Source organism: Ambystoma mexicanum, chromosome 3p (genome assembly GCF_040938575.1).
Source record: "Ambystoma mexicanum isolate Mex_15411 chromosome 3p, UKY_AmexF1_1, whole genome shotgun sequence".
NCBI lineage: Eukaryota > Metazoa > Chordata > Amphibia > Caudata > Ambystomatidae > Ambystoma > Ambystoma mexicanum.
The window spans coordinates 248,569,446-248,596,846 of record NC_090925.1 but is presented as its reverse complement, the minus strand read 5'-3'; the positions used below and the strand labels follow the sequence as shown (position 1 = coordinate 248,596,846).

The 27,401-nt window shown below is 47.8% G+C and overlaps 1 protein-coding gene across 3 annotated transcripts in view; it reads right to left on the bottom strand.

The window, feature by feature from the left end:
• The window catches only part of SS18L1 (SS18L1 subunit of BAF chromatin remodeling complex), a 405,815-nt gene that overhangs the window by 250,816 nt on the left and 127,598 nt on the right, over nucleotides 1–27,401 (bottom strand). For all 3 annotated transcript variants that reach the window (XM_069650717.1, XM_069650716.1, XM_069650718.1), the window contains one exon: nucleotides 26,899–27,000. In XM_069650717.1, the coding sequence (XP_069506818.1) occupies nucleotides 26,899–27,000 (102 nt within the window). The remainder of the gene's footprint in view (nucleotides 1–26,898; nucleotides 27,001–27,401) is intronic.

Genomic DNA, 27,401 nt, shown 5'->3' with positions numbered 1-27,401 from the left:
TCAAAAAGTTCTGGTTCTTGGTCAACAAGTGGCACAGGCCTTCTGAGGTGTTGTAACAGGTGGGAACATGCAACTACAAAGTAGCCCAACCAGACAGACACCAAAAGACTCATATGTACCACGTCAACCTTCTAAAGGAGTGGAAAGAAAATCCAGATTTCTCCCAAACCCCTATTGTTTCTTGTTTGGCACCCCAAGAAATTGACAACATAGAATGAATAACCCATCATCTCCCCAATGATAAGAAAGAAAGTCTAAACAATCTTGTTTCCGCATTTTCTGATGTATTTTGCGAGACATCAGGGAGAGTACACGGAACATACCACTATATACAAACACCACAAGGGAAAGTAATTCATTTAAAATCTTAGACTGCCAGAGGCAAGGAAAAAGATAATTATTGAAGAAGTGGAGAGTATGCTCAGGGCTAACATTATCGAGCCTTCTTCAAGTCCTTGGTCATCGCCCATTGTACTGGTGACCAAACCAGACCACACTTGGAGAGTTTGCACAGATTGTAGGCAAGTTAACGCTATCTCAGCCTTTGATGCATATCCCATGCCTCGTATAGATGACCTAATAGACAAATTGGGGAATGCCGTTTTCTTGTCAACATTAGATTTAACTAAGGGATAATGGCAGGTTCCCTTACATGACCCAGACAAAGAGAAAACAGCCTTTTTAAGACCGATAGGTCTTTGCCAATTAAAGCTCATGCCCTTTGGCTTACACGGTGCACTAGCAACTTTCCAAAGACGAATGGTTGGGATTTTACAGCCCTATTCTGATTTCTACAGGGCGAATATTGATGATATCATTATCTATAGCCAAACATGGGAAGACTATCTTTATCATCTCTAGACCATTATGAAAGCCCTACGACAAGCCAGGCTGACAGCTAACCCTAGAAAATGTAAGCTGGCTCAGTTGGCTGTAAAATATCTAGGATTTTTTGTAGGAAATGGTAGTATATAGCCTCAGCAAGAGAAAGTAAAAGGCGTTCTAAATGCACCAACACCCAAGACCAAGCGAGACCTGAGAACCTTGTTGGCTCTATTTGGATGCTATCGCAGATTTATCCCCAATTTCTCTGAAAAAACATCCAGACCGACTGACAAGCTGGGAAACGCTGAACCCCAAAAGATTCATTTGACTGATGAGGATGAAGTCTGTTATAATGGTTTGAAACGAACTTTATGTCAAAATCCCATATTGAAAGTGGCAGACTTCTCAAAAGTGTTTATACTTCAGACCGACGCCTCTTTGACTGGACTGGGGGCTGTATTGTCCCAAATACATGACGTCTTAGAACATCCTATATTATTTGCCGGACGCAGGTTATTTCCCAGAGAGAAGACCTATTCAGTGTTAGAAGCATTAGCCAATAAATGGGCCATTCTTTACCACAAATATTACCTTTAGGAAGAAAATGTATCCTAGACTGACCATTCTCCCCTTGTCTGGATAAGTCAGCGAAAGGAATCCAACCAACAAGTTATGCAATGGCTTCTAGACTGACAACCATACTGTTTCACTGTAGAGCATCGGAAAGGTAAAGAACAGAGCAACATAGATTTCCTTTCATGGTTCTCCTGTGAAACAGAGTAGTCCACATCGCATATGGGAAGGGTTTGTGAAAAGCCAGAGGGTGTTTCACAACCTAGTCCCCGGGGATCCTGTACTCAGGTAGCCAGGGGAGGGTCATCGCTTTTGGATCCCGACCCTGGGGTTGGGCAAGCAAGGGAGGATCACCAGGGTAGGGCGTCCTCGGAGAGTGGGGGAGAAACACCTGATGGCAAGCCATGGTATCCCCCTATTTCCACAACCCATCTAACCCCTATCCCTGCTTATTTTACGTGAAACTACAGCTCCCATAATTCTTCTACACGTTACATTGACAAAACTACTGAGCTGAGGAAGATGAGTAATAAAGTCAGGCAGATTACCTCCCCTGACTTGCACTGGCTCTGTCCCTGTAATGAGGCCAGGCAGAGTCAGGCACGTAACCCTAACTATATACACATGCCACTTGATATGATATTATTGGTTATTTATAACGCGCTTAAAACCCAGAAGTTCCTAAGCGCGGACCCGGGGATCGAACCTGTCTTGCTCCTTGTAGTCTTGCTTCCACGGCGAGCACGTTGCTCCCATTCAGACGAATGAAAGGTGGCAAGAACAGGCACACTGAGCTGGGTACGAGAAGGAGCAGCTCTTTCAGGGCTGATGCAAACCAGGCGATGGATGTCGGAAGGCCAAGGGGCTGATCTGCACTCGAGAAAGATCGAAAAAGAGCCAAGCGAAAAATCCCCCACTTTCGGGAATCCGTAAACTTTCCAAAAGCGAATCCGAGTGATCAGTAGAAAGAAACCTTCATGGTATTTGAAAGCAGCCTGCGACCCTCACAGGTGAACGACTGAGTTCGGGAGGAGCAGAGGAGGCGTTGGAAATGGTCTTGACTGCTGCATGAAGAGTGTTGATGAAAGAAGGCTGAGTAACACAACCAGTGAGATATCAAAGGCAAAAAAGTCTGGTTTGTGTTAGAAGCAAAAGTAACTGTAACTCAAAGGTTGAAGGTCGCGCATAGGCCGACAAAACACGTAATGGAAAGGACAATTACTGAATTGTAAAAGGAATGGATACAAAGTAAAAGAGTGGTCCTGTGAGGCAAAATCGCACATTTGAAAATCTCTGTGAAATGTTCTTAGTTGATTGAGAACGAAAGGCAAGAAAGCAATCGCGATCCCAAAACCAAGTGTATGAATGAAAAACAAAGTATGCCAAGAGGGCAAAATATATGAACTATGAAAGAGGCCAAGAAGACAAACCAAGGAGAATAAGAAACTACAAGTACCAAGAGGCATTGGTGTTGTAAGAGGAGCAAGATTGTAGAATTATTGAGAGAGAGGTTGAAGTGGTAATACAGAGGTCTATGTAAAATCCTTGCAGTTTTGAAAGTCTTCGACAGTGAAAAAGACACCCGAGACAAAACGTGGCAAACAGAGCCCCCACAAAGTGGAAGACAGGCTCGAGCCCAACAGTGGGAAGCCTATACAGTGAAGGTCAAAAATGGAACTAACTATAAATTTATGACAAGGTGGACGAAGCCAAAGGAAGTGATTGAACTACCAGAAGCGTGAAGCCCAAGCCTGAACTGTTAAATCGTACTACTAAGCCAAAGTGTGCAAGACTGAAAGAACTGTGCCATCCACCTATACTTTTTAGGAAATTCTCTAGACCGCGTGGTGCTGAACACGAGGAAGGGAGTTATTATTAAAAGCCATTCTGACATTTCTTTTGCAACACTATTTTCCTTGTGTATTCCCTTATCACATTTGTCATTTTGAGAAGGAGGGCTAGGTTAGGTTTTCTTGGTATAGGCCTTTTTATTCTGACTAAGACTTACTCGGACTGTTTGTTATTTATTTAATGATCGAGATTACCCCCATTCTAGAGTTAGGACCAGTTTGGAATTCTACCAACCCAACCAATTACTCAATAAAGGTTTTTGAAACGTTTATCCATTGTGTCTGTGTCTACTATTGATACCATGCCCTCCTTACAGGCGCCAATATACTATTCTTACAAGAAACTCATGTGGTGGACTCAGTCGCTCAATGGGTTGGCCAGTCTTGGGGTAGAAAGTGGTATTACATGTCGTATTCCACAGGGCACGGGGAGTGATGATATTAGTTCACAAAAAACTTCCATTCATGTGTCAGGATCTGGTTGTGGATGAAAGAGGCAGGTACGTGCTGGTACAGTGATTGCTTTGCAAGAGAGAAGTGGTCTTGTTAAACTGTTATGACCCCAACATAGATGATCCAGACTTGTACCAGCAGTTGATAAATCTCCTGCTGGGATTCCCGAGAGCAGCCGTTATATAGGGAGGTGATTTTAACACCATTATGGATGTGGCGGTGGACAGGTCTACTTCTGGTCCACGGGACCTGACGAAGGCAACTCAGGGTCTTTGGTCTGGGGAGTAGGATCTGATTATTGTGGATATCTGGATCTATACTCCCGTATAGACATGTGGTTTCTCTTGAGGTGTCCGATTGTGTAATGTATCGAAGAACATTCTTGGATCGCTCCCCGTTGATGTTGGTTGTAAGTTGGTCCACGGAGTGTTGCCCTAAGCTACCATGGTGCTCCAAACCTGAGGCACTGAGGGACCTCGCATTCACGCAGGGATTCCAAGAGGGTATTGATGTCTATTTTTTGCAAAATGTGGGGCCAGTCACAATGATGGCAGTGTTATGGCAGGCGTTCAAAGCTTATGTGCAGGGGGGTGGTGATGTCGACGGAACTTGGGGTCCTGAGGCAGCTCAGGCATGATATGGCTACTGTCGAGAAGCGACTGAAAGAACAGGATAGTTATGCGGACAATCCCTCTTCTGCAGTGCTCTCTGTGTCTAAAGCCCTCATTCCGAGTTTGCCGGCAACCTCGCCTTACTGTTACCAGCGCCCGATATCCACGTGTTACTGGGATATTATGGGTACCGGCAACAGCGGTAAATTCCCATTCCATGGAGTCCGATAGGACTTCATGGAATGGGCTTGCCCCTATCATTTGCGCCAGTAGTAACAGTGCTGCTGAAAGGGCCATTTCTTTGCTGGTAGGGGCCTGAACTCCCAACTGGTCTGGCCTGCTGGTAGTTCACTGCCCCTACCAGCAAACTCGGGGTGTGCCGATCCGGAAACAAAATGCTTGATCCGGTTTTACCCACCATTTTACCAGCATTTTTCCCAGACCGGCACTCGTAATGAGGGCCTAAGACTGATTTAAATAGATCTCGAGACCTTGCTCAAAGAGAGCTAAGATTCTTGGACAGGCCCGGGATGGCACGTCGATATGGGATGGAAATAGACGTTTCCTGGCCCAGTTGATCCGAAGTGAGGCAGGAATAGGCCTGATCACTTATACAGACACTGATGATGGAATAAAGGTCTGTTCATAAAGGGGTTTAAGTGAGGCATTTTGTTCCTTTTATGAAACTCTGTACTGCCCCAAAGGTGAGGCATATCATGTTGACATTAGAGAATACCTTAGTACGATCCCACTTCATTGTTATCTGCAGAGGCCTCAGAGGCCCTCAAGGTTCCCATGACTGCTAAGTAGCTAGAACAATCAATCAAGGAACTCCCCTCGGGCAAAGAACCTGTCCCAGATGGGTTAGTTGCAGAGTTCTACAAGGAGTTCCAGGATATCCTGGTCCCGCATTTACTTCAGATGTGTGAGGAGGCCTTAGATGGAGGAATTCTCCCGGAAACAGTGTGTGAAGCCATGATCACGGTTATGTTGAAGCCAGGCAAAGAGGCTGGCGCATGTGCATCATACCGCCCCCTGTCGCTAATTAACGTTGATGCCAAGATTTTCTCTAAAGCGATAGGACATCGCCTGCAACCTCTGATGCATTACCACATTCATAACGATCAGTCAGGGTTTATTCCTGGCAGCGCCATGGCATTAAATCTCTGTTGATTCTACAACGTGATGGCGCGGGTGCCCCCAGACTCTGATGCAATAGCCTTTTCTTTAAATATGCAGAAGGCATTTGATATGGTAGATTGGCATTATCTATTTGCAGTGGAGGGGCGTGGCTACAGAGCCACGTGAAAGGACGTGTCTCAGAGGGAGCTCCTGATGATCCTTGATGCCGCGTACAAAAACGCGCGTGAAATGTTGTAATCAGTGCTAGAAATGAAGGAGCAGCTGTATGAAGACCCACCGCACACATACAGAACGGATCGCAAGAATCGAGGCCGGCACGCAGGACTTTGGAACTGAAAACACCAGCCCGTGTCTCGCCGAAACATAAAACAAAATGGCGGTCCGCCCAGAACAAAGGAATGAATAGGGGTCGCTGAGGTCCGCAACACGCTTGCCACTGGTGCGGATGCCGGCACCGTCAGCTGCGCGGGACCCGGTAAATGCAGGAGGAGAGGCCCGAACGGATGAGGGAACCGGCACGCAAGGTATGCTGAGCGGGCCCCATTGAGGACAAGGAAACCTGCAGCGGAGCGCCGCACGGAGTTGGGAAGTGCTCCCTGGGTGAAGACAGCTCGCATTATATGCGGGCTATGACCATGGACGTTTAGATCTGCCGGCGCCCTGAACGGAAGACGCCAGGGAGGCCGCGCATGCTGAGGAAGATACATTGCGACAAGCGCCGGCGGGACTCAGCCGGCGGACGCATCACGCGCGAGGACCTTGAGGAGTAGTAACATTGTGGCCACGACCTTACGAGGACGTGCTGGGGAGTGCTGAGCCCCAGGAGTGCAGGAAGGGCTCCACCGGAACACACACGGACATCGTATGCACCCGCAGCACGCACGGAGAAAGTCTTATAACAGAGGTGTGGGGGGGGCCATGCGAACAGCTGATGAAGGGTGCTCTGCAGAGAGAGAAGTGAAGCTGCATGTGGGGGATGCCCTGCGCCCCTCTATGGACGTCTGCCTAAGGCTGATAGAGCAGGGGCTCCGCTCCAAAGCCCATCATTGAACATCAGGCGCTGGCCTGAAGAGAATCCCCTGTTCACCAGCCGGGTATTGTTGCAACTGAGCAGGCAGAGGGGCCCGGAGGGAAGGCCATACAAACGCCACAGCATAGGGGGCCATACCACCCCCGAGAGACTTCTCCTGAATCAGCGGCAGAAGAGCACTAACACACTACATTGTCGCCCATCTGGGAATGCAGTTGGCACGGTAGGCGCTGGGAGACACTTGCCCCAGGACAGTTGAAGGGGGGACTCGGGACACCATAATAAGCTGCAAAGACCACGGCCCGAGAGGACCACAGAAGTGAACTGCAGTGTGGCCAGTGGAGAGTCAAGCTCTATGGAAGATAACAGGCCACTGTGAGCGGAGCCACGCTTGGGCACATCGCCGGGCAACAGCGCTGTCCAGGGTGCGGGGCAAGATCCACCCGTATATCATAGACAGGCCGCCGCTGGATTTACAGGTGTGGATAGGAAGCTGTCGCTAACCGAAAGAATGTCCAGTAAGCCCTTGAGAACGAAGGCTAAACAGCCCACGCTGGATGAATATGCCAGAACCCCGACTGGCCCCGAAGGAGCCAGGAGCAAAGATCAGATTCCAGCAGGGGGAATGGCTGCTGTGAGCACAAACCAGGAGGTCTTTGAGGCAATCGTGGATCTGAAGGCGGCCTGGGAGTCCAAACTCCGATTGGCTGTGACGGAATTGAAAACGGCGATGGAGCTCCAAGTTGGGGCGGTGCAGGAAGATGTGAACCTCCTCAGGCAGGATGTTAGGACCCTGGCAGAACGCACAGAGACCCTGGAGAAAGAGATGGGACCAACCGCAGCGGACTGTGCTGCACACAAACGGGAGCTACATGCCCTGGTGCAACAAGTGGGCAATTTGGAGAGTAGGGCGGAGGAGGCAGAAGGGCGCGCTCGGAGGAACAACATTCGTATCGTTGGTCTGCCGGAAAGGGCTGAGGGTCATGCTGCTACAGGAAATCACTGGGGGAACCCTCTCTCAGGGATTTGCCGTGGAGAGAGCGCACAGGGCCCTGACAAGGAAGCCACCGCCGGGAAACCCGCCCAGGCCAATGATCGCCAAGATCCTCAATTATCAGGATCAAGAAAGAATCCTTGAACACTTCCGTAAAGGGGGTACAATACAGCGAGGTGCGGCAAGCATCACTGCCTACCCGGACTATACCCTGCAGGTACAGCGAAGCCGCATGAACTTTGGATCGGTTAAGAGGAGATTGCGGGAAGCTGGCCACAAATACATGCTGCTCTATCCGGCCAAGCTAAAGGTTTTTTATAAAAGCAAGATGTTGTTCTTCGAAACTCCAGAAGACGCCATGGGGTGGCTAGATATGCAGAGCTTCCCCCAAGAGCCAAATATCCAGAAAGAAGATGGAGCCGGACGAGATAAGTGAAGTTTGAGAATTGGTGGGACTGCCGAATGTGGGATTTGATTATAGTCATTGATGCAGCGGGACGGCAGGTACGTCCTGGCTGGTGGGAAACATGATCCGTGTGCACGGATACTGCTGCGCGAGGAAGGAGCCTCCCGGGGCCGATCTTTATACCCCCATTTAGAGTTTAGTTAGGTCACTGTTGGTAAGGTGACACCCTGCTGGGTTCTCAGAATTCGGTTGCCAAGGCAGAGCCAAACGCGGGGATGCCTGAGATCCAGGGATGGAGCTGGGCAGTTAGTTGTGTTGGGGTGTTTAAGTTTAAATATGAGCCTTTGTAGAAGTACTACTATCAGGAATCTGTTTGGAGTGGGGGGAGGGCTGTGTGGGGGAGGGAAAGGGAACCATTAATACACCATGGGGGACCTTAAGATATTAACATGGAATGTTAGAGGGCTCAACAGTTACTTGAAGCGTAATAAGGTTATGCTGTATTTGAGGTGACAGAAGATAGACATCGCCTTGTTGCAGGAGACACACCTGACGAGGGAGAAAATGGAATTGGTGGGGAGGAAATGGAAAGGGATAGCGGTGGGCTCATCGTATTCTGCCTAGGCAAGGGGAGTGCTTGTCTGGGTGGCGCCGCATGTCCCATTTAAGGTAGCCGAAGAAATTGTGGAAGCAGATGGGAGGTTGGTTATAGTTAGGGGGCTGTTGGAGAACAAAGAAGTATGCATAGTGAATACATACGCCCCTAACCAGAGCACAGCGGCATACTTTAGGACACTGTGTACCAAGTTGAGTGCGTGCGTGGGAGCTGCAGTGATTTGGGGAGGGGATTTTAACTGTGTCTTGAACCCAAGAATAGACAGGTCGGATGAGGGGGCAGCCAGGCGCAGCCCAGCAGCTAAAGTGTAGCAGACGTTGCTAGCGGACTTTGGCTTGGCAGATGTGTGGAGAGTAAAACACCCTGATGGGAGGCAATACTCGCACTATTCGGCTCCACATCAGCTACACACGAGGCTTGATTAGCCACTCCGGACGTGGTTGCCGAGAGTATTCATATAGACTACAAAGCGAGGGTTCTCTCGGATCATTCGCCCCTGGTCCTGGGGTGGCAGTATTGCCCCCCCAAGGGCACGAATACCGACGTGGCGCCTCCGGGCAGAGGCGCTCAAAGACCCAGTTTTCAGGGAGGACATAAGGGATGAGATTATTGCTTACTTCGAGGTGAATACTGGCAGTGGCAGTGTGCAGTCGGCGGGCACTTTATGGGAGGCCTTTAAGGTGGTGATGCGGGGGATTGCCATTGCGAAGTCAAGGGGGTTGCTGGGCGGAGTTCTGTCTGACCTCCATAGGGCTGAGATCGAACTGGAGAGAGAGCTGGATGGAGGTGGGGCGGATACGGAGGAGATATTCAGATTGCAGCGGAAGTGCGCGGACTACTGGGACAGGCTCTGTAACTTAAACTATAAAAAATATATAGAAAGGCAACACGCGGGAGGAGATAAAACGGGCCGGCTTTTAGCATGGTTGTATAAGAGCGAAACCCCTAGGTCTCGATTCGAACAGTAACAAGTGAAGAGGGCGAGACGGTAGACACTCAAGAAGGAATAAATAGGGCATTTGCGGAATACTATACGGCTTTATATGAGGATGATGGGGGGAGCAGCCGAGAGGAGATTGATGAGGTATTGGAGGACATAGGCCTGCCCAAGGTTAGTGATGAGAAGAGGGAGGAGCTAGACGCACTGATCACCCTTGAGGAACTGAAAGAGACTGTGAGGCAGTTGCCCACCAGTAAGGCCCCGGGGGCAGATGGATTCCCTAGCAAATTCTATAAAATGTATGAGGAGTAGGTGCTCCCACCTATGCTAGAAATGCTCAATGAGGCGTTTCAGGTGGGACGGTTGCCGGAGTCACTTAGGGAGGCGATTATTATACCGCTCCCCAAGCCCAATAAACCGGGACATAGTTGTGGCTCCTACAGGCCCCTGTCAATGCTGAACCAAGACAGTAAGATCCTAACAGCGGTTCTGGCCAACAGAATGCGGAGAGTGATCGGCAAGTTAATTCACCCAGACCAAACGGGCTATGTCCCGAGTAGGAACATCACTCACAATCACAGAAGACTCCACCGAGTGGTTGAATGGGGGTGCAGTTATGACAGTGAAATGGCGATTGTGGCATTGGGCACAGTCAAAGCGTTCGATTCTGTTAAGTGGCCGTGGTTGCTGGCGGCCCTGCGAGGGTACGGTATGGGGCCATGCTATATTAAATGGGCTGAGATGTTGTATAGCGAACCGCTAGCCAGGGTTCGTACGGGTGCAGTGGTGTCGGAAAGATGGCAGCTGGACAGAGGCACTCGGCAGGGGTGCCCATGGTCCCCGATGCTGTACATTTTGGCTCTGGAGCCGTTAGCAATATACCTCAGGCAACAATATGAACCGATTGGCATCGAGGTGGGAGGGGAGAGTCATCTCATATCCTTGTACGCAGATGATCTGTTGTTATATCTAAAGTAATCGGAGGAGAGTCTTCGGTATATTTTGGAGGTGATGGAGAGGTATGCTGGGCTGTCCGGGATAGCGGTGAACCCTCGGAAATCTTGCCTGTTTCCGCTAGGTAGCTATGTGGGAAGGCCTGTAGAAAGGTTGCCGGTATTGCAGATTCCGTGGGCGGTGTGTTTCTTCCGCTACCTGGGAATAGATGAATATAACTTGATTGAGGAAGAGCACAGGCGCAACACTGAAATAGCCATAGGAAAAATCGGGAAATGCATGAGGTTTTGGGAGAGGTTGCCCCTAGCGATGATGGGCCGTAGTGCTATGCTTAAAATGGTGGTCCTGCCTCAGCTTTTACATTATTTCAACAATATCCCTTACATGATCCCTAAGAAGTTTTTTGTTAAGCTGCACAGTATGTGCAGAGAATTTTTGTGGCATGGCACCCGAAACAGAATTGCATTATGGAAGCTGCAGAATTTCCATGAGAAAGGGGGTATTAAACTGCCTAATTTTCAAGCTTACTATGTAGCGGCGCAATTGCAGTATGTGGCTCAGTGGCTGTCTGATGATGAGACCCCTGAACACAGGTTGTTCGGGAGGAACTGTGCTCCTTTTTATTTGCGTGAAATGATCTGGGTGGCTGGCTCGGATATGAGTGAGCGCCCTAGAATGCTGTTGTTGGGATGGAACATGTGGCACGGAGCCTGCCGCATGATGGGGGACCCTTTCCCATGTGTCCCGCAGATTCCGCTGGTCGCGCTGGCAAAGGGGGACAAGCAACTGAGGGTAATCATTAGGACTTATTGGGAATCGGTGGGTCTAGGCACTTTGGGAGACATTTGGCAGGATGGGGCTATTATCGAGCTGGGGGAACTTGGGGCAGCGTCAGGATTGCACGTAGGCCAATATGTCACTTATCACAGGGTGGTACAGGAGATTCGGAGTAGGTGGTCTTGGCGGAAGAGCCGGACACTACTGTCGGGGTGATATACGATACATCTGAGGGTGGGCATTTATTTATTTTATTTATTTATTTAAATTTATATAGGGCGCTGTTACTTGCAATAACTTAGTTACATGGTACATATGATAGCGATTGTTGACACATTATGAATAGTACAAGAAATCATACTATTGTTACAAATATTGCATTTGGTCGTATATTGCAAACATAAATGATAGGTATTCGTGCTGATGTGTCGGTCCTTATGTGAAGAGGGTAGTTTTCAGTGTTTTGCGGAAGGTGGTGAGGGAGTCCTCGCCACGGATGGTGGGAGGTAGGGCATTCCAGTGGGTGGGCGCGAGGTAGGGGAAGCTGGATCCACCCGCTTTTACTCTTTTTACCAGTGGCACAGAGAGCATGTTGGTGTACGGGGATCTGGTTGGCCTGATGGTGGAGACAGGGTGGATCCTTTGAGAAAGGTAAGCGGGAGCAGTGAAGTGAATGCACTTGTGGGTCAGTGTCAGGGCTTTGAATAGGATCCTTTCCTTTATTGGGAGCCAGTGGGCTAGTTTTCTGGCTTCAGAGATGTGTTCTCTTTTAGCAATGCCTTGGGCTGCCCGAAGAGCATTGTTCTGTATTACTTGTAGTCTCTCTAAGTTTTTGTTGGAGGTTCCTAGAAAGAGTACATTGCAGTAGTCTAGCCTGGAGCCGGTGATGGCTCTGGCTATATTGGTGCAGTTCTCTTTGGATAGAAAGGGCCTGATTGCGTTGATAAGTTTAGCATGATATGCAGCTGCGGATGCTATTGCGTTGACTTGTCTATCCATGGATAGGCTGGAGTCCAGGTAGACTCCCAGAGTTTTGACAGAATCGGAGACCGGGATTTTAATGGAGTCAATGGTGAAGTGGCTGAATTGGACATTTAGGTTTTTTAGCGTGTCAGGGGAACCTACCAGGAGGAGTTCTGTCTTGTCAGAGTTGAGGCATAGTCCGTTGTCAGCCATCCAGGTGTCCTGGTGTCCAGGTTGTACGAGATGCTGATGACTAAGATCGGAAAGGACCTGGTGCATTTGAGATTAGAATGGGAAACAGAGATGGGAGCCCCGATGGAGGATGGGTTGTGGGAACGGGCTTTGGGATATCATAAGAAGGTATCGAGAAATGCTAGGTTCAAACAACTACAGCTGTACATAACGCACAGGGCGTATATGACCCCCCCGGAGAATATCAAAGTTCAGAAATGTTGGGCGCCAGGCTTGCCCTAAGTGTGATGAAGGAAATGCAGACAGGATATACATGTTCTGTGCGTGTCCGGTAATTGAAGGCTATTGGGGTCAAGTGGCACAGAAACTAGCGGAGAAAGGGGTCACGCTCATAATAGACTCAGCCTGGGCCTGCTTGCTAGGGGGGTATCCCAGAGCGCGGAAACGCAGACATGTGGGGAAATTGAAAGATTTGGCATATGTGCTCGCAAAACGAAGGATTGCCATGGGCTAGAAGCCGAGAGTGGAGATTTGGTGGAAGGATTTACAAAAATGGGCGGAGGCTGAAACAGTGGTGTGGCAAGAGGCTAGTAACACGGGGGGGCGAGGAAATGGGCTCCCTCATGGCATGGAAACTGTTGATAGCTGGAATTTTTGGAGCAGTATCGGCCCCAGCGGAGGCTGAGAGCAGCGACGACCTGACACACCGAACAGATACTGAGGGCGAGGAACAAACAGGCTCATAAGGTGGGTGGGGGGGAGTGCAGTGTTTATGTTGTTAAATGTTCTTAACTATGTTTTGTTGTATTGTTGTTTGGTTTGAATAAAATAATTAAAAAAACATTTTAAAAAATATATCTATTTGCAGTCCTGGAAAATGATGGGTTTGGGCCCTGTTTCATATCATGGGTGCGCTCCTGTTGTACACTGACCCAATAGCGAGAATTCTTACTAACAGGACGGTATCGCTGCATATAGAATTGTGTGGCGGCACCCGGTAAGGCTGTCCGCTATCACCCCTTTTGTTTGCACTTTTATAGAAACCTTTGCTGACCTGGTCCAGACTCGGCATGCTAAGAGTGGGCTACGATTGGGAGGTCCACCAACGGTAATATTATTGTACGCGGGTGACATTCAACTCTACATCAAAGACCTGGCGAAAGAAGCGGTTACGATCCTCCACATGGTAGAGGATTTTGGTACATACTCAGGGCTACACCTTAACAGGGATAAATCTGAGGTTTTTCCATTGACTAAGTTTGGACCGAGGCAGTGGGAAGGACATGGGATACGTGTGGTGACAGTTTCCTTTAGATACCTAGGTATTATGGTCCATACATCAGCGAAGGAGACAATAGCCTTGAATTATACAGCATACATGCAACAGCTGGGGCCTACGTTGGGATGCTGGAGCAAGGTGCTGATGTTGTTGCTGTGGTGCCTCTCGATAGTTAAAATGCTGATACTTTCAAAGTTTTTATACTTCTTTAATAATAATATTCCAGTTTGGCTGGGCAGGGTTTTATATCAAGAGCTGTAGTCCTTGTGCACATCTTTCGTGTGGGGGTAATAGAGGGGTCTGCATGAGTTTGAAAGTCATGACCAGGCCCTGGGAGAAAGGAGGCCTCAGAGCTCCCCATTTCGAACTTTATTATTTGGCGGCGCAAGCACCATTTGCCTCCTACTGGCAAGATCATCACAACCCCCCACCACACGGTTCCATGTGATAATTCCGCCGCAAAAATATTGCGATACAAAAATATCGCCATATTTTTGCGGCGAAATTCACAATGGACCCTGCGGGGGACACCCCTGCAACCCCCGCATCATTTTTTAATGTGCGGGGGACACCCCCGCAACCCCTGCTCCCACATAATATCCCCAATAAAAATATCACCTATGGCGAACCAAACGGCCATATTTTTGTTGGGGATATTAATACCTGATACCCACCACACGTAGTACTTGAAAGGGCGGCATTGGTGCAGTCGAGTTGGCACTAGATCCACTGGCTGCTACATGTCTGCAATGGAGGGAACTCCAGCATATGCAATGCTTGGAATATCCTCATGATAGAGGGGCTCCTCTCTGGGGTCATATAGGGATGACTCCAATGGTAGATCATTCCATATCTACTAGCTGGAGGGATGCTGGCGTTGTCACAATGGGATGCATGTATGTGCAAGGCAATTTCATAGGTTAGGAGGAATTTAAAAACTTTGTAGGTGAATCAGAGGCCACACTACTGGCGGATCAGAACTGTCTTTAGGTTGAGGTGGCCAGAGTACCATGTGAACCTGAGATAAGACGGGGGGAATCATACATACACAGCGCTATGGTTGGGGGTTCAACAAAGCAGGTGGCAGTATTGTATGACCGACTGTTGAGTACGCTGTCACATAGGGGCCCAGATGTGAGAAAGAAATGGGAGCAGTGTGAATTTACAGACAAATAAGATATGTGGGTTAACTATAAAAATGTTATATAACTCTAAATTCCGCCTGATTCAATTCATGGTCCTGAATAGACTACATTACTCCCCAGTGAGAATTCAGCAGTTTGGGGACAACAGCTTGGGCAGGTGCCCCAAGTGTATGGATGAGGGGGGCAGTCTGTTTCATATGTTCTATGCCTGCCCGATCTACAAACCTACTGGGTTGGCAATATACTGTTGGAAGTGACAGGCAATCTAGAGCCATTTTCTCAAGTTTCTATACTGTTGGGAATCAGAGACAATGGCAGAGGAGAGGCGCAGGTTTCTTAATGTTGAACTCTAGAGGCGTATTTTGTTCGGCTGGAAGTAGCCTGGAGCCCCTTGGTGCAAGTCTGGCTCAGAGACCTTACATGGACAAAATATATGGAAGAGTTGTATGGAACATTGGTTCACCCCTTTAGCAGGCCCAAGGATATTTCGTCCGACTTTCGCCGTTATCTCTCGGATAGGGCAGATTGAGTTTTCTCCTGTTACCGATACACCTGCTGTATTATATCATTAATGTGCAATGGATTGCTATATGGTTGTTTGTGATATTACTGTGCTGTTTATTTTTCATGTAGTTCGTGAGCTAATAAAAATAAAGTTTAAAAAACAACAACAAAAAAGCACTGAAATGACAAACAAGCATTCCAGGAGAATCCCAGAAGGGAATCGCTCCAGAGCAGAAGAGGGAGTACTGGAAGTTCTGACTGGAGGCAAACCGATTGACTTGGGGCCTGTCACCAAGATGTCATTAATGACTTCCCAGAGTAACTCCAACACGTGAGATGTGAGATGCCGATTCATCTCACAGTGCATCCACTAGCATGTTCTCGTTCTCTGCCAGATGAGCCACCAATAAAGAGCTAAGAACCAGATGCACAGGATGCCCCCGACAACTGAAGGAAACCTAAATCAGCCCATTTATGAGGTAATGCCTAGCAACAGTGTTGTTGATCAGGATCTTCAGACTTATTTCAAATGATGAGAAGATAAGCTGCCACAGCAAGCCTGATGGCCCTCAATTTCAATAGATTAATATGAAAGTCCCTCTCCCATTCCTTCGAGTGTTTGCTCACTTTCAGATTGGATAGGCAGCACTGCACCCAAAAAGAGAGGCGTTGATGACCAAAGACATCTGAGGCATGGTAGTCAACAGAGCTGCACTCCAGCACAGAACATGGAGATCCACAAGAAAAGGCCCAGATGTATCCTTGCTGGAACATCAACCACATCCCCCAAAACTGTGACCACTGCTGCTGCAGGATCCTGAGTAGGGCTATCATCCATTGCCTAACATCAGAGACCAGGAAAAGGCATAAGACCAAGCAGGTAGGGTGACTGCGAAGCAGCGACCAAAGAATGGAACCAAAAAACGAACACATACTAACAGATGTTCTGTAAAACCTCTGCAGGCGGAAAGGTGTTGCCTTTCTGGATGTCCAGGACTACCCTGATAAACTCAAGTCCAGTCGAAAAGTACAGCTACAAATCCATTGAATCAGGGGAAAGCCAGTCTGCACAAGAGCACAAGCAGCTTGGACTTAAGATTTGGTTTGTATGAGCCAGCGGTGCGGTTAGGGGAACATGTGCATGCTCTCTCTCCACAGATGGGTCGCTACAACCAACAGGGCCTTGTGAAGACCTGCAGGACTGACGCTTACCCGAAAGATAAAGAAATAAACTGGTAATGATGCCACAACCCCATTAGAGATCACTGGAACCTCAAATGGCTTATATGGATGGGGGATATGAAAATAGGCATCCTGAGGGTTGAGAATCTGGCCCAGGTTACGATCATGTATTCTCTTCTTCTTGGTGAAGTTGTTCAGAAAGCAAACATCTATTAGCACCCTGGGCAGGAGAAGCAACCAATCAGGTTGCTTGGATCGCGGCCTGAATCCCACAATCTCATCCCACATTCCGAGAGGCCAGAAAGCTGCTTTCCCCAACATGCAATCTTCTCCCTGCCCTCCCCTCGGGTGTCCGTTCCCTTCCCACTTACCTGATCTGCGCAGCGGCACCTCCGCCGCTCAAGCTCCGTGTCCTTGCTGGCAACCATGGACATGGAAGAGTGGTTCCGTATGGTGCCCCCACCTTCCAGATAAATGGCAGGCATCTTAGGTAAGTATTTTCTTTGCATGAACGGGACGCCGCAAGGCATGCCGTTCATTTAAACAAAGTACATTGCTATTAGCAGGCCAGGTTTGCAGATGTAAAACATGGGATGTTTATAGCAATAAGCACCCGTTCAGGGGGGCTTCACTGACTGATAATAGCATTAGGATCTGGTGTTAAGGTACTCACTTCGCCCAGGTCTATAACTTGGGTCCCAGGCCATTACAAGCAAGTGAAGCCCCCCGAAAGGGTGATTATTGCTTAAATAAAGGTTGCAGACCACCCCTTTTTTGGGTAAAAGACAGTAGTTGAGTAGAAAGCCTGGCCCCACTCATGAGTTGGACTGGTTCAAGGGCTCCTTTGTGAAGTTTTGCAACATCTTGAGTCAAGATGCTGTCCTGAGGGGAAGGGACAGGGGCTAAATTTGGGTTTGGATGGGGTGTACCTGGAATGACAGTAGTATCCCTTCTTCAGAGTTTGAAGTACGCACTGGTCTGTAGTAATCTATTGTTAAACTTGATTCAAAATGAGAAAACCTGCATTCCCCCCAACAGGAGATAAATGTAGGAAGTCCGCCTCACAGACAGGTAAATTGGTATGTAACACTGGAATAACCCTGTTAGGAGAAAATGCTGCTGCCATTGTTGATGAGCCTGCCTCCTCAAATACGGGGAAAGGAGAAAGAACGGGACATGCAGGGTTTTCAAACCAGCGATGGCCATCCTAAAGATTCAGCAGTAGCATGAAGTAGCGTGATTTCCAGTAAATCATCAGTTGTTCCCCTTTGAAAAGCATATTTAAACGCTTACTTTGTAGATCCAAGGAACAGTTGGGCATATGCATCCATGAGTAGCCCCTTTTATGGGTGCCATGAATGGGATTACTGGGAACACTTTCTGTCAGCCAATGCCTTCCAGTGCTGTTTCTGGCCCATGTTTTCCCTTCTCTGATTCAGAATAGCACCTCCCACAATACACCTTAAAGCAACTAAAAAAAACCTGTAACAGAGCCAGGGTAACTGGAACCCAAAAACAGTGCAACTGAAATGAATTTTGAACCCGCACCACAACCAGTTTCCATCATGCCAACCAGGCAAACTCACTGTGGCAAAAATAAAACATACTTTCAGACCCACAGCATGGCAGAGGAACAGCAGAGAAGCCAACAGACACTGTTACAAAAACCGTGTTGCTAAAGGGGGGAGGGGAGTGATGGTAAGAAACCAGAAGGTGTCTCACCCACTAGTCCCCAGAGATCTGTCATTCAGGTGGACAGGACACAGCCATCGCTTTTGTATCCAGTTCCTGGGGGTGGACCGGTGCGGGAGGATCAACTGGGGGAGGGGTCTTCGGGGAGTTGGAGTGGGACACCGAACACGCAGTGGGTCACGCAGTATCCCCCTTCCTTGTAACACCTTAACCCCATCCTACCCTGTAGGATATTTAGGAACTCCCCCCCACCCCTTTTACAACACAAACACTTTCTCACGGACAGCCGCGATGAGGGACAACAGACTAACACCGAGCCGTATACCTGACGTGTCACAATACAATGGTTAGGCGAGGTCAGGCAATTACTGATCATCACACACACCTGACTTGCATTAAGCTTCCCCACATGGATAAAAGGAGGAGCATGAGAGCACACTCTGAGCGAGGCAAAGCACATAAGGAAACAGCAGTTCCAAGATGGCAGTTTAACAAGAGACGAAAGACGGCGAAACATAAGGGGATCGCAAGGAAGTTCCCTTGATCTTTTCAACGAGGAACTATTTATTACTTTCATGAGACCTCGAGAATAGAAAGCGTAAGACCAGGAAACCAGGCAGAAGAATCCTGTATTGTTTGTCGGAGGTACATGGGGCCCTCCCGCGTCAAGAAGTGATACGGGGAGAATCAGCAGCCACAGTGGTTCCGACCTTGGCTCCAACAACAAAGCAGTCTCAGTTCAACACAGATGTTGAATTGGGGAGACTGATACAAGACCGGTCTGTGTTGAAGCCAAGGTTGCAAGCGTCAACATTGTATGGTGAGTGCTGGAACGAACATTGTAAAAACAGGTGTGATAAGAGACGCAAGTGAAGTGAACTGCTGATGAGTGATTGAACTTTAAAGCAAACTTCAATAACTTTAACAGAGCGGTCCGGCACCGTGTGGGTGCTCTATCGAAGGTCTCTGTAAGGTATCCAGCTGAGGAGTGAGAAAAGTAGATACATTTGATCCGAGCTCGGCAGAGGGAGATCATTTGAAAATGAACAAATAAATGTGAATCGAAGTGGTCATGCGACGGGTCAAGCAAAATCCTGTGCACAGTTGAAAGTCTTTAATTTTGATGAAATAGTGAAAGTTGAATATTAAAAGTACATGAATCTGGTCCGAGCCCGGCGGGAGACCAATTGAAGGGTTTGTGTTAAAGTGGATCTGAGCCCGGCAGAGGGGGATACAGAGTGAAATGAAAATAACCCAAGAAGTAGTTCATGAAAATCCTGTGGAGAAAGGAGCTGCTGAATATTTGTTTTTCGCATCAGGCCCTTTGAAGTAAGAAACTTTGAATGATGAAGAGACTTTGGCACAGAAGGCCCCGATATTGAGATCTGAACTGGATCCTCGTGCTAGAGAAGCCATAGATTGTGCTAAGCTTGAGTGTGCCGCCTTGTCCCATGCTGAAAACATGGGGAAGGGAAGCCAATGGCTTGAATATCCTGACATGTCATTTCTTGAACACTTTTCTTTTACATAACATTTTTTCCCACACTATTTGTATTTAGAAGTAAGGATTGGCAATAGATTTATTAGTATAGGCCCTTTTATTTTGACAAGACACCACTAAGACCGCGTTATTATTATTTGATGGTTGTAGCTTGCTCCCATCTTTAGATTTAGGATTAGATGGGCTTTTTTCATACCCACTTGAAGTTCAATAAACACTCTAGAACTGTGATCACTTGTGTCTGTCGGACTGTTTGAAAGGGTAGATGATGTGAGAGTGGAAGGATAGTAGAGAGGAGTACAGTAGAGGGGTACAAGGGAACAAGTGCAGGAGAGAAGTGTGGAGATGTGAGGAGAGTGCGTATATTAGGTAGTTTGTGAGAGTGTGGTGAGAGTGCGGTTGGCGGAGAAGAGGGGAGAGTGAACATGCTACTTTATCCCTAGAAGAGGTGAGAGAAGTAGAGTGGCGAAGGGTGACAGTAGAGGTGCTAGAAGGAGATAAAGTGAGAATGCAGTACATCAGAGGGACAGGAGAGAGGGATGGAAGGTGAGAAGGAGAGAGGGAGGAGATGGGGTATCAGAAGTAGAGTAGGAGAAGGAGGAGGGCGAAGAGAGGATTAGTGAGATCAGGAAAAGGAGATGAGGGGAGCAACTGAGTAAGAGAATGGAGCATGGTGTCTGTAATTGCCACAACACAAAAATAAAGTTATTTTTATAGAGAAGCTTGGGGAGTAGTAGCATAGGTAATGTACCACAAAGTAATTACTTTGCCTACGGCAGCCATAAGGCCCAAGCTGCCCTAGGCAAAATGTTTGCTACTTAGAGTCAAACATTTTAGACTCACAATCCAGAGTTAGGTTTGGAAAGGCATTCTGTTTGGATCTATGTTTTCTGGATATTGACTTACAGATCGATGATGCAGACCAAGGTTGTTCCCAAACAGCTGTCTCAAAGCCTCAAGGTCAACCATGCCATCCTGCTCAACCGTCTCTGTGATACCTAGGTATCACTGATCAGGCCCTGGCTTGGCTGTCTTCTTTCCTCTCCCATCGACCCTCCCAGGTCCAACGTGGGTCCTTCCTCTCCTCTATCTCTATCTCTACCTGTGGTGTTCCCAAGGGGTCTAACCTCTCTTTCTGGCTGTTTAACCAATACCTGGCACTTCTTGCCAGACGCATTGCCGCTCTCTGCCCCTACTTTCAGTTCTATGCAGATGACACTCAACTCATTTTCAGGCTCCCTTCCGCCACCTCTTCTCATTCTCTCATCTCTGACTGTCTGTCTGCTATCCAGGAGTGGTGTGCCGCCAATGATCTCTGCCTTAATGCCAGTAAGACCAACATTCTCCTCATCGGCACACCTGCTCCCTCCTTTCCTGCCACTCTCTGGCCGGCCTCTCTTGGCCCCCTTCCTGCTCCCACCTGTGAGGCGAAAAACCTCAGGGTCATCTTCAACTCCACACTCTCCTTCTCTACTCACATCTCTGAAGTCTCTAAGAAGTCACACTACCAGCTGCACCTCCTCAGGGGTATTATTCCTTTCCTCTCCTTCCCCCAGAAGCTCACTGTCTCCAGAGCTCTGGTTCTCTCTAGGCTGGACTACTGCAACAGCCTCTTTCTAAATTTGCCTGCCTCTACTCTCCACCCTCTGTAACTCATCCAAAACAGGACGGCAAGACTTGTCCTTGGCCTCAAGCCCAAGGATCCTATCTCTCCAGGACTGAAATCTCTGCACTGGCTCCCAGTGGCGGAAAGGATTAAGTTCAAACCCCTCTGCATTGTCCATAAGGCCTTCTGGGCCTGGGGCCTCAATACCTTCAACTCTCTCTTCCTAAATATCTTCCTTCTCAAGCTCTTCGCTAATCTTCCTCGAAGTCCGTCAGGGTCAGTCACTTCTTCAAGCAACGAGTTGGTGGTAGATCTCTTTCTTCTGCTGGGGCCTCCCTCTGGAACAGCCTCCCTGCCTCTCTGAAACTTGAGGAGAACCATCTCCGGTTCTAGAAGCACCTCAAGGCCTTACTCTTTGCTTCTGCTTTCTCTCCTCTGCTCCCCTGCTGAGCTCCTGGTTGAAACTGAAACTGCACTGGGTTACCTGGATACCCTCTGACCTCGGGCCAAGGTCCCCTCCCCACCAGTTGCACACCTGCACTGCCCTCTGGCAACCCTTGCACTCAGGGACTGTTTTTGTATCCCTACAGCCCCCTAGAAGCACTTGACAACCGATGTCTGCCCTTACCCTTGCGCTTGTCACCAGCTGGCCGCACTTCTTATTTATTGTCTTTATTTTATTTATTTATTTATATTTATTTTTTATGGTTATCTTATGTACTGCACTGCCCCCTCCATCTTTTCCGCCACACTTCTCCCCTTCCCCCCCTCCCCTGCACTTGCACAATCTCAATGTCACCTGGCCTAGTAAGATCTTCCCTCTATCCCCCCCCCTTGCTTTGTCGCGCCTTGAAACACTGGTCTACAGGCACATTATAAATGCCATATCATATCACAAAAAGATAGCAGAACCTAATCCTTTGAATCCAACTCCAGGATTTCAGTCAAATTCTGTACTAACTTGAAAGCATCCAGAGCCGACAACTTCAGGCAGCAGCCTTCCTGACAGTTGCATTATATAACGGCATCTCATCCAAGTGTCCAGAATAGCATTCAGTAAATGCTATTCAGTAAAGGTGTCTAGACCACTGGGACCCTGGAGCCCCTGAGCCAGGTCATCAAAAACCGTGCACACAAAATATGGATCTTGACCCAAACCCTATTTGATAGCAAAGACAACCTCCTCAACATCATCCATATAATTATCCCCAAAGATGCTCTACAAAGTAAAGAAATGCTTTCTTGAGACCATCAAGAGTGGAAAAATATCCCTGAACTCATTAGCGATGCCGGATACATGGGGAACCGCACCTAATTTCGCTATATGCAGACAATATGCTGCTATACTTGCAATATCCTGAGGAAAACCTCCAATACATATTGGAAATTATGGCGAGATCGGCAACATTATCGGGTATAGCCGTTAACCCCAAGAAATCATGTATATTCTCGCTGGGGAGGTATATAGGAGTCCCAGGGAAGCAATTGCCTGTGTTGCAAATACCATGGGAAACTGAAACATTCAGGTATTTGGGGGTAAATGTTTATCACACGGTGGAGAAGGAGCACAGGCATAACACCGAGAGTGCAGTAACAAGTATAGAAAATAGCATGAAATTCGGGATTAAACTACCCTTGGCCATGAAGGGAAGAGGAGCGCTATTGAAAATGGTTGTAGTACCCAGATTATTACATTATTTTGGGAATATACCTATGTGATACCAAAATGTTTCTTTGCCAAACTTCAGAGCATATGTAGGGGGTTCCTCTGGCACAATTCTGGGAATAGAATAGCCATGTGGAAACTGTAGAACATGTATGACAGAGGGGGCATAAAACAGCCGAATTCTGAAGCCTATTGCCTGGCTAGCCAATTGAAATACGTGGCCAAATGGTTATCCGAGGACACTACGTCAGAGTCCAGACTGCTGAGTCGGGAGTGTGGCCCCTAAGTCGGAAGTGAGAGGGTGCTCTGGGATGTTGGAGCTGAGATGGATGATGTGGCGAAAGTCATGTCAGGTTATGGAAAACCCAGCCCTGTGTTCCCCGCAAGTACCACTAGTGGCACTCACTGCAGGGGATGAACAATTGAGGAGGAGGATTTGTGGGCGATGGGAATCAGTGGGGATTGTAACAGTGGGAAACAAATGGCAAGAGGAGAAGATAAAAGAATTTGGGGTGCTGGTGGAAGAGACAGGTTTACAAGTGGGGCAATACATCACTTATGTCAGAATGGTACGGCAAATTAATAAGACATGGTTCGAAATAATACTAGAAGGACAACCCGACGAAGCCATAGAAATGATGTATGACATGGCAGACAGACGACATGAGATTTCGAGACTTTATGAGCTCCTGATGTCCAGAATTGGGAAAGAAGTGACCCAATTAAGGTTAGACTGGGAAGAGGAGGTTGGGGAGGCCATGGGTGATAGCCTATGGGAAAGAGCCCAAGGGTGCCACAAAAAGGTGTTCAGAAATGTGAGGCTTCAGCAGATACAGCTCTATGTAACTCATAGAGCATATTTAACTCCCCAACGCATAGCTAAATTCGAGAAAGCGGAACGACAAACATGCCCCAAATGTAGAGAAGTAAATGCAGGAATGGCAAGTCAACTGCAATATGTGGATAAATGGCTTTCGGAAGACCACACCTCAGAATCGAAATTTACTGTGACTAGAATGTGCCTCGTTCTTCCTAAAAGAAATGATATGGTTGCCCTAAGCAGAGATAAACATGTGTTCAAAGATACGGATATTGGGATGGGAGATATGGCGAAAAGCTTGCCAGGTCATGGAAAAGCTGACACCGTGCTCACCCCAAATGCCACTGATTGCACTGGCTGGAAAGGATGAGCAATTAATCAAGACGATTAGGAGGCACTGGGAATCGGTGGGAATTGTAACAATGGGAGATATGTGGCAGGAGGGGGCGATTAAGACATTCCTAGGGCTGGTCGAAGAAACGTGGTTGCACGAGGGGCAGTATATCACATATGACAGATTAAAGGATTAAAGCAACATGGTCAGAGATAACATTAGAAGAGCAACCTGAGACCACCATTGACACGTTATATGATATCGCAGAAGGAGGGCACAAAATATCTAGGCTATATGAACTTCTGATGACCAAAGTGGGGAAGGAGGTGACACAATTGAGACAGGATTGGGAAGAAGAGGTGGGGGAACCAATGAACGATGGGTTGTGGGAGCGGGCACAAGGGTACCATAAAAAGTTTTCCAGGAATGCTAGGTTACAGCAAATACAGCTATATATAACCCATAGAGCATATATGACCCCCCCAAAGAATAGCCAAATTCAAGAATGCTGAACGGCAAACATGCCAGAAATGTGGAGAAGATAATGCGGTGATGACACATATGTTTTAGGCATGCCCTGAAATTGGGAAATTTTGGGAGGAAATAGCCCACCGGCTTGATGTGAAGGGGATTAAACTAAACGTTGAATCAGAGTGGGCATGCCTGATAGGAGAATTCCCTAGACCACGCCAATTAAAACATGTAAGCAAACTAAAGGACTTGGCATTTATACTTGCCAAGCGCAGGATAGCAATGGGATGGAAAGCATGTAACAGACCTAGAATAGAAATCTGGTGGAGTGATCTACAAAAATGGACTGAAGCTGAAACAGCAGTATGACAAGACACTGGGAATAGAGGAGGGGAGGAAGAGGCAGAAACCCCGACAGCCTGGAAGCATTTAGTGGCCACGCTGTATGGACCCGCCCAAGACTGGTCAACCGACCAGGACTCAGAGGAGGAGACAGAGAGAGGAATCTCTTAGTAGGAACAGGTGCAGAGTGATACATGGAGCAGGCTCGAATGGGCAGGGGTTTGGGGGGACAGCAGACCTGGAAGCGCAATGTAAATCTTGAAATGTTACAATGTGTGTGGTAAGTTTGTTGCATTTGTTTGGTTGTATTAAATAATAATAAAAATTGTTTGCAAAAAAAACAGTAAATGCAGGAATGACACACATGTTTTGGGCATGTCCGGAACTTGGGAAGTTCTGGGGAGAGATAGCCCTCCGGCTAATGGAAAAAGGGATTAAGATAAATGTAAAATCAGTATGGGCGTGCATGGTGGGGGGGGGGTTCCCTAGGCCATGACAACAGAGGCATATAAGCAAGCGTAAGGACCTGGCAAATATTCTTGCTAAACGAAGAATAGCCATGGGATGGAAGGCAAGCCACAGACCCAAAGTTGAGGTATGGTGGCGGGACATGCAGAAATGGACTGAAGCCGAAACGGCAGTATGGCAAGAAGCGAGCAATAGAGAGGGGAGGGGAGAGTGGGATCCCTGATGGCCTGGAGACATATGGTAGCCACATTATACGAGCCCACTCAGAACGACCCCAGCGAGCGTGACTCAGCTGAGGAGCAGATTACAGGAATACCTAGAAACGGAGGAGCAGTGGGAAGCGAGGTGGAGTAAGCTCGAGTTTGGGGGAAGGGTTAATAGTGTACAGCAGAATTTAAATGCTAAGTTTCAGATGTCGTAAAATGATAATATATAATGCTGGTTTGTTGGATGTTTGTAATTTGTTGTGAAAATCAATAAAAATTGTTTAAAAGTAAAAACTCAGTAGCGATGCCAGATTCAGCATGGCCACCAAATGTGGTACTTGCAGCACCTCCAAAGAAGGGCCCAGAGCACATATTGAAGACACAGCACCAGAGCCCATTAGCACTGAAGTGGTTGGCCGGAAGTCCAAACCCACAGCTGTACGATTGGGCTTAAAAATCAGCTTGTTCAGTGAAGGAGCTGGAGAAGCACTGAGAAGTAATCAGGTGAGACCCTATGTGCAATAAAAAAAGCAGAGGACACCAAAGCGTTCCGTTAGAAAATACTGCCTGAAAGCCTCCAGGTAAGACAGGGAAGACACCCTTGCTGGAAAGAGTACCTCCTTAATCCATTCTGGAATCAGAATTGCTATCCCCATCTCTGGCTCTACTCATGGCACTGGGGAGTGAGTGCCGGAGCCTTCTCTTGAAATTGGATGAGCAAAAATGTCTGGAGGAAGAGGATTCACTCCAAAACCTGGGCTTTCTGTCCTGCTTCTTGGACGTTATGTCTGTAGCCAGGGTCGCTTGGGCTCAAAGTGTTGTTACATTGACTTGCACTGGGGTTGTGCAGACAGAGAACGTCTGTCCCTCCCCAACACATTTGTGGAGTGTATGAAAGATCTTACTGAACCTCACAGCTTTGGGGAGCATGACCTGAAAGGAGCCGCAGGTATCTGTACTGTGATCTGCTTCAAGGCACCGAACAACAAGCTCTGATGTTTTTTGCAACCCCATTTTAGGGAGAGATGTTTCAAAAACATTTGCGACAGAAAAAGTGCTGAATTAGCATATCTGGTACAGGCCCCTATATGTACAGCTGAGCAATAGCCAGTCCAGAGGGCACCTATGACGCTGTGATGGAGTTGGACGTGGAGTAGCTCAGGTGTCCTTTGGTGACTATTGAGGATATGTCTAAGATCAGGAATCTATGGGAGGAAGTTATCCGTTAGAACAAATTTACATGCCTACTTTTACAACCATAAAACACTGCCTAGACAGCAGGTTGCAATGCTGCAAACAACCCTTCCCCACATAGACATGACTTGAAATGAGATGATCCAGAGGAGGAAACTTACCATCTGGGTAGTATTGCTGGTTCATTGTTTCAGAGGAGCCCTGCCCGTGTCCATACTGTTCGCTATAGTATTCCTCCTGCCCCATATACTGTTGCGAGGAACCTGAGGTCAGAGAAGAGAAGGACAATGAAAGGCAGTTCTGGTAGTGCACATCTCATGCCTCACCTAGCTCTCGCTACAGTGGTACATAGAAGCTCCCATTACTCGGTGCGTAGACTCCAACTTCACTTAGGTATGTGGGTCTGGAGGACACACCTGTGGAGCTCTCATCATTCTGTGATGGCCTGTAAAAACATGCTCCCTGAAGTTCTACAGATGTGACTTTGTTCTGGTAGAATTGCGCTCTGGGAGTGCATTTGCTGTGCGCCCACTGCAGTGTTTGAAAGAGGGCTCCCTATTTTAGAAGCATGCTCTGGCGTACGGTTCCATGTTCTTTTGCCAACAGTAATTACTTTGTGGTACATTATCACAAAGTAATTACTTTGAATTATTTCATCTAATTT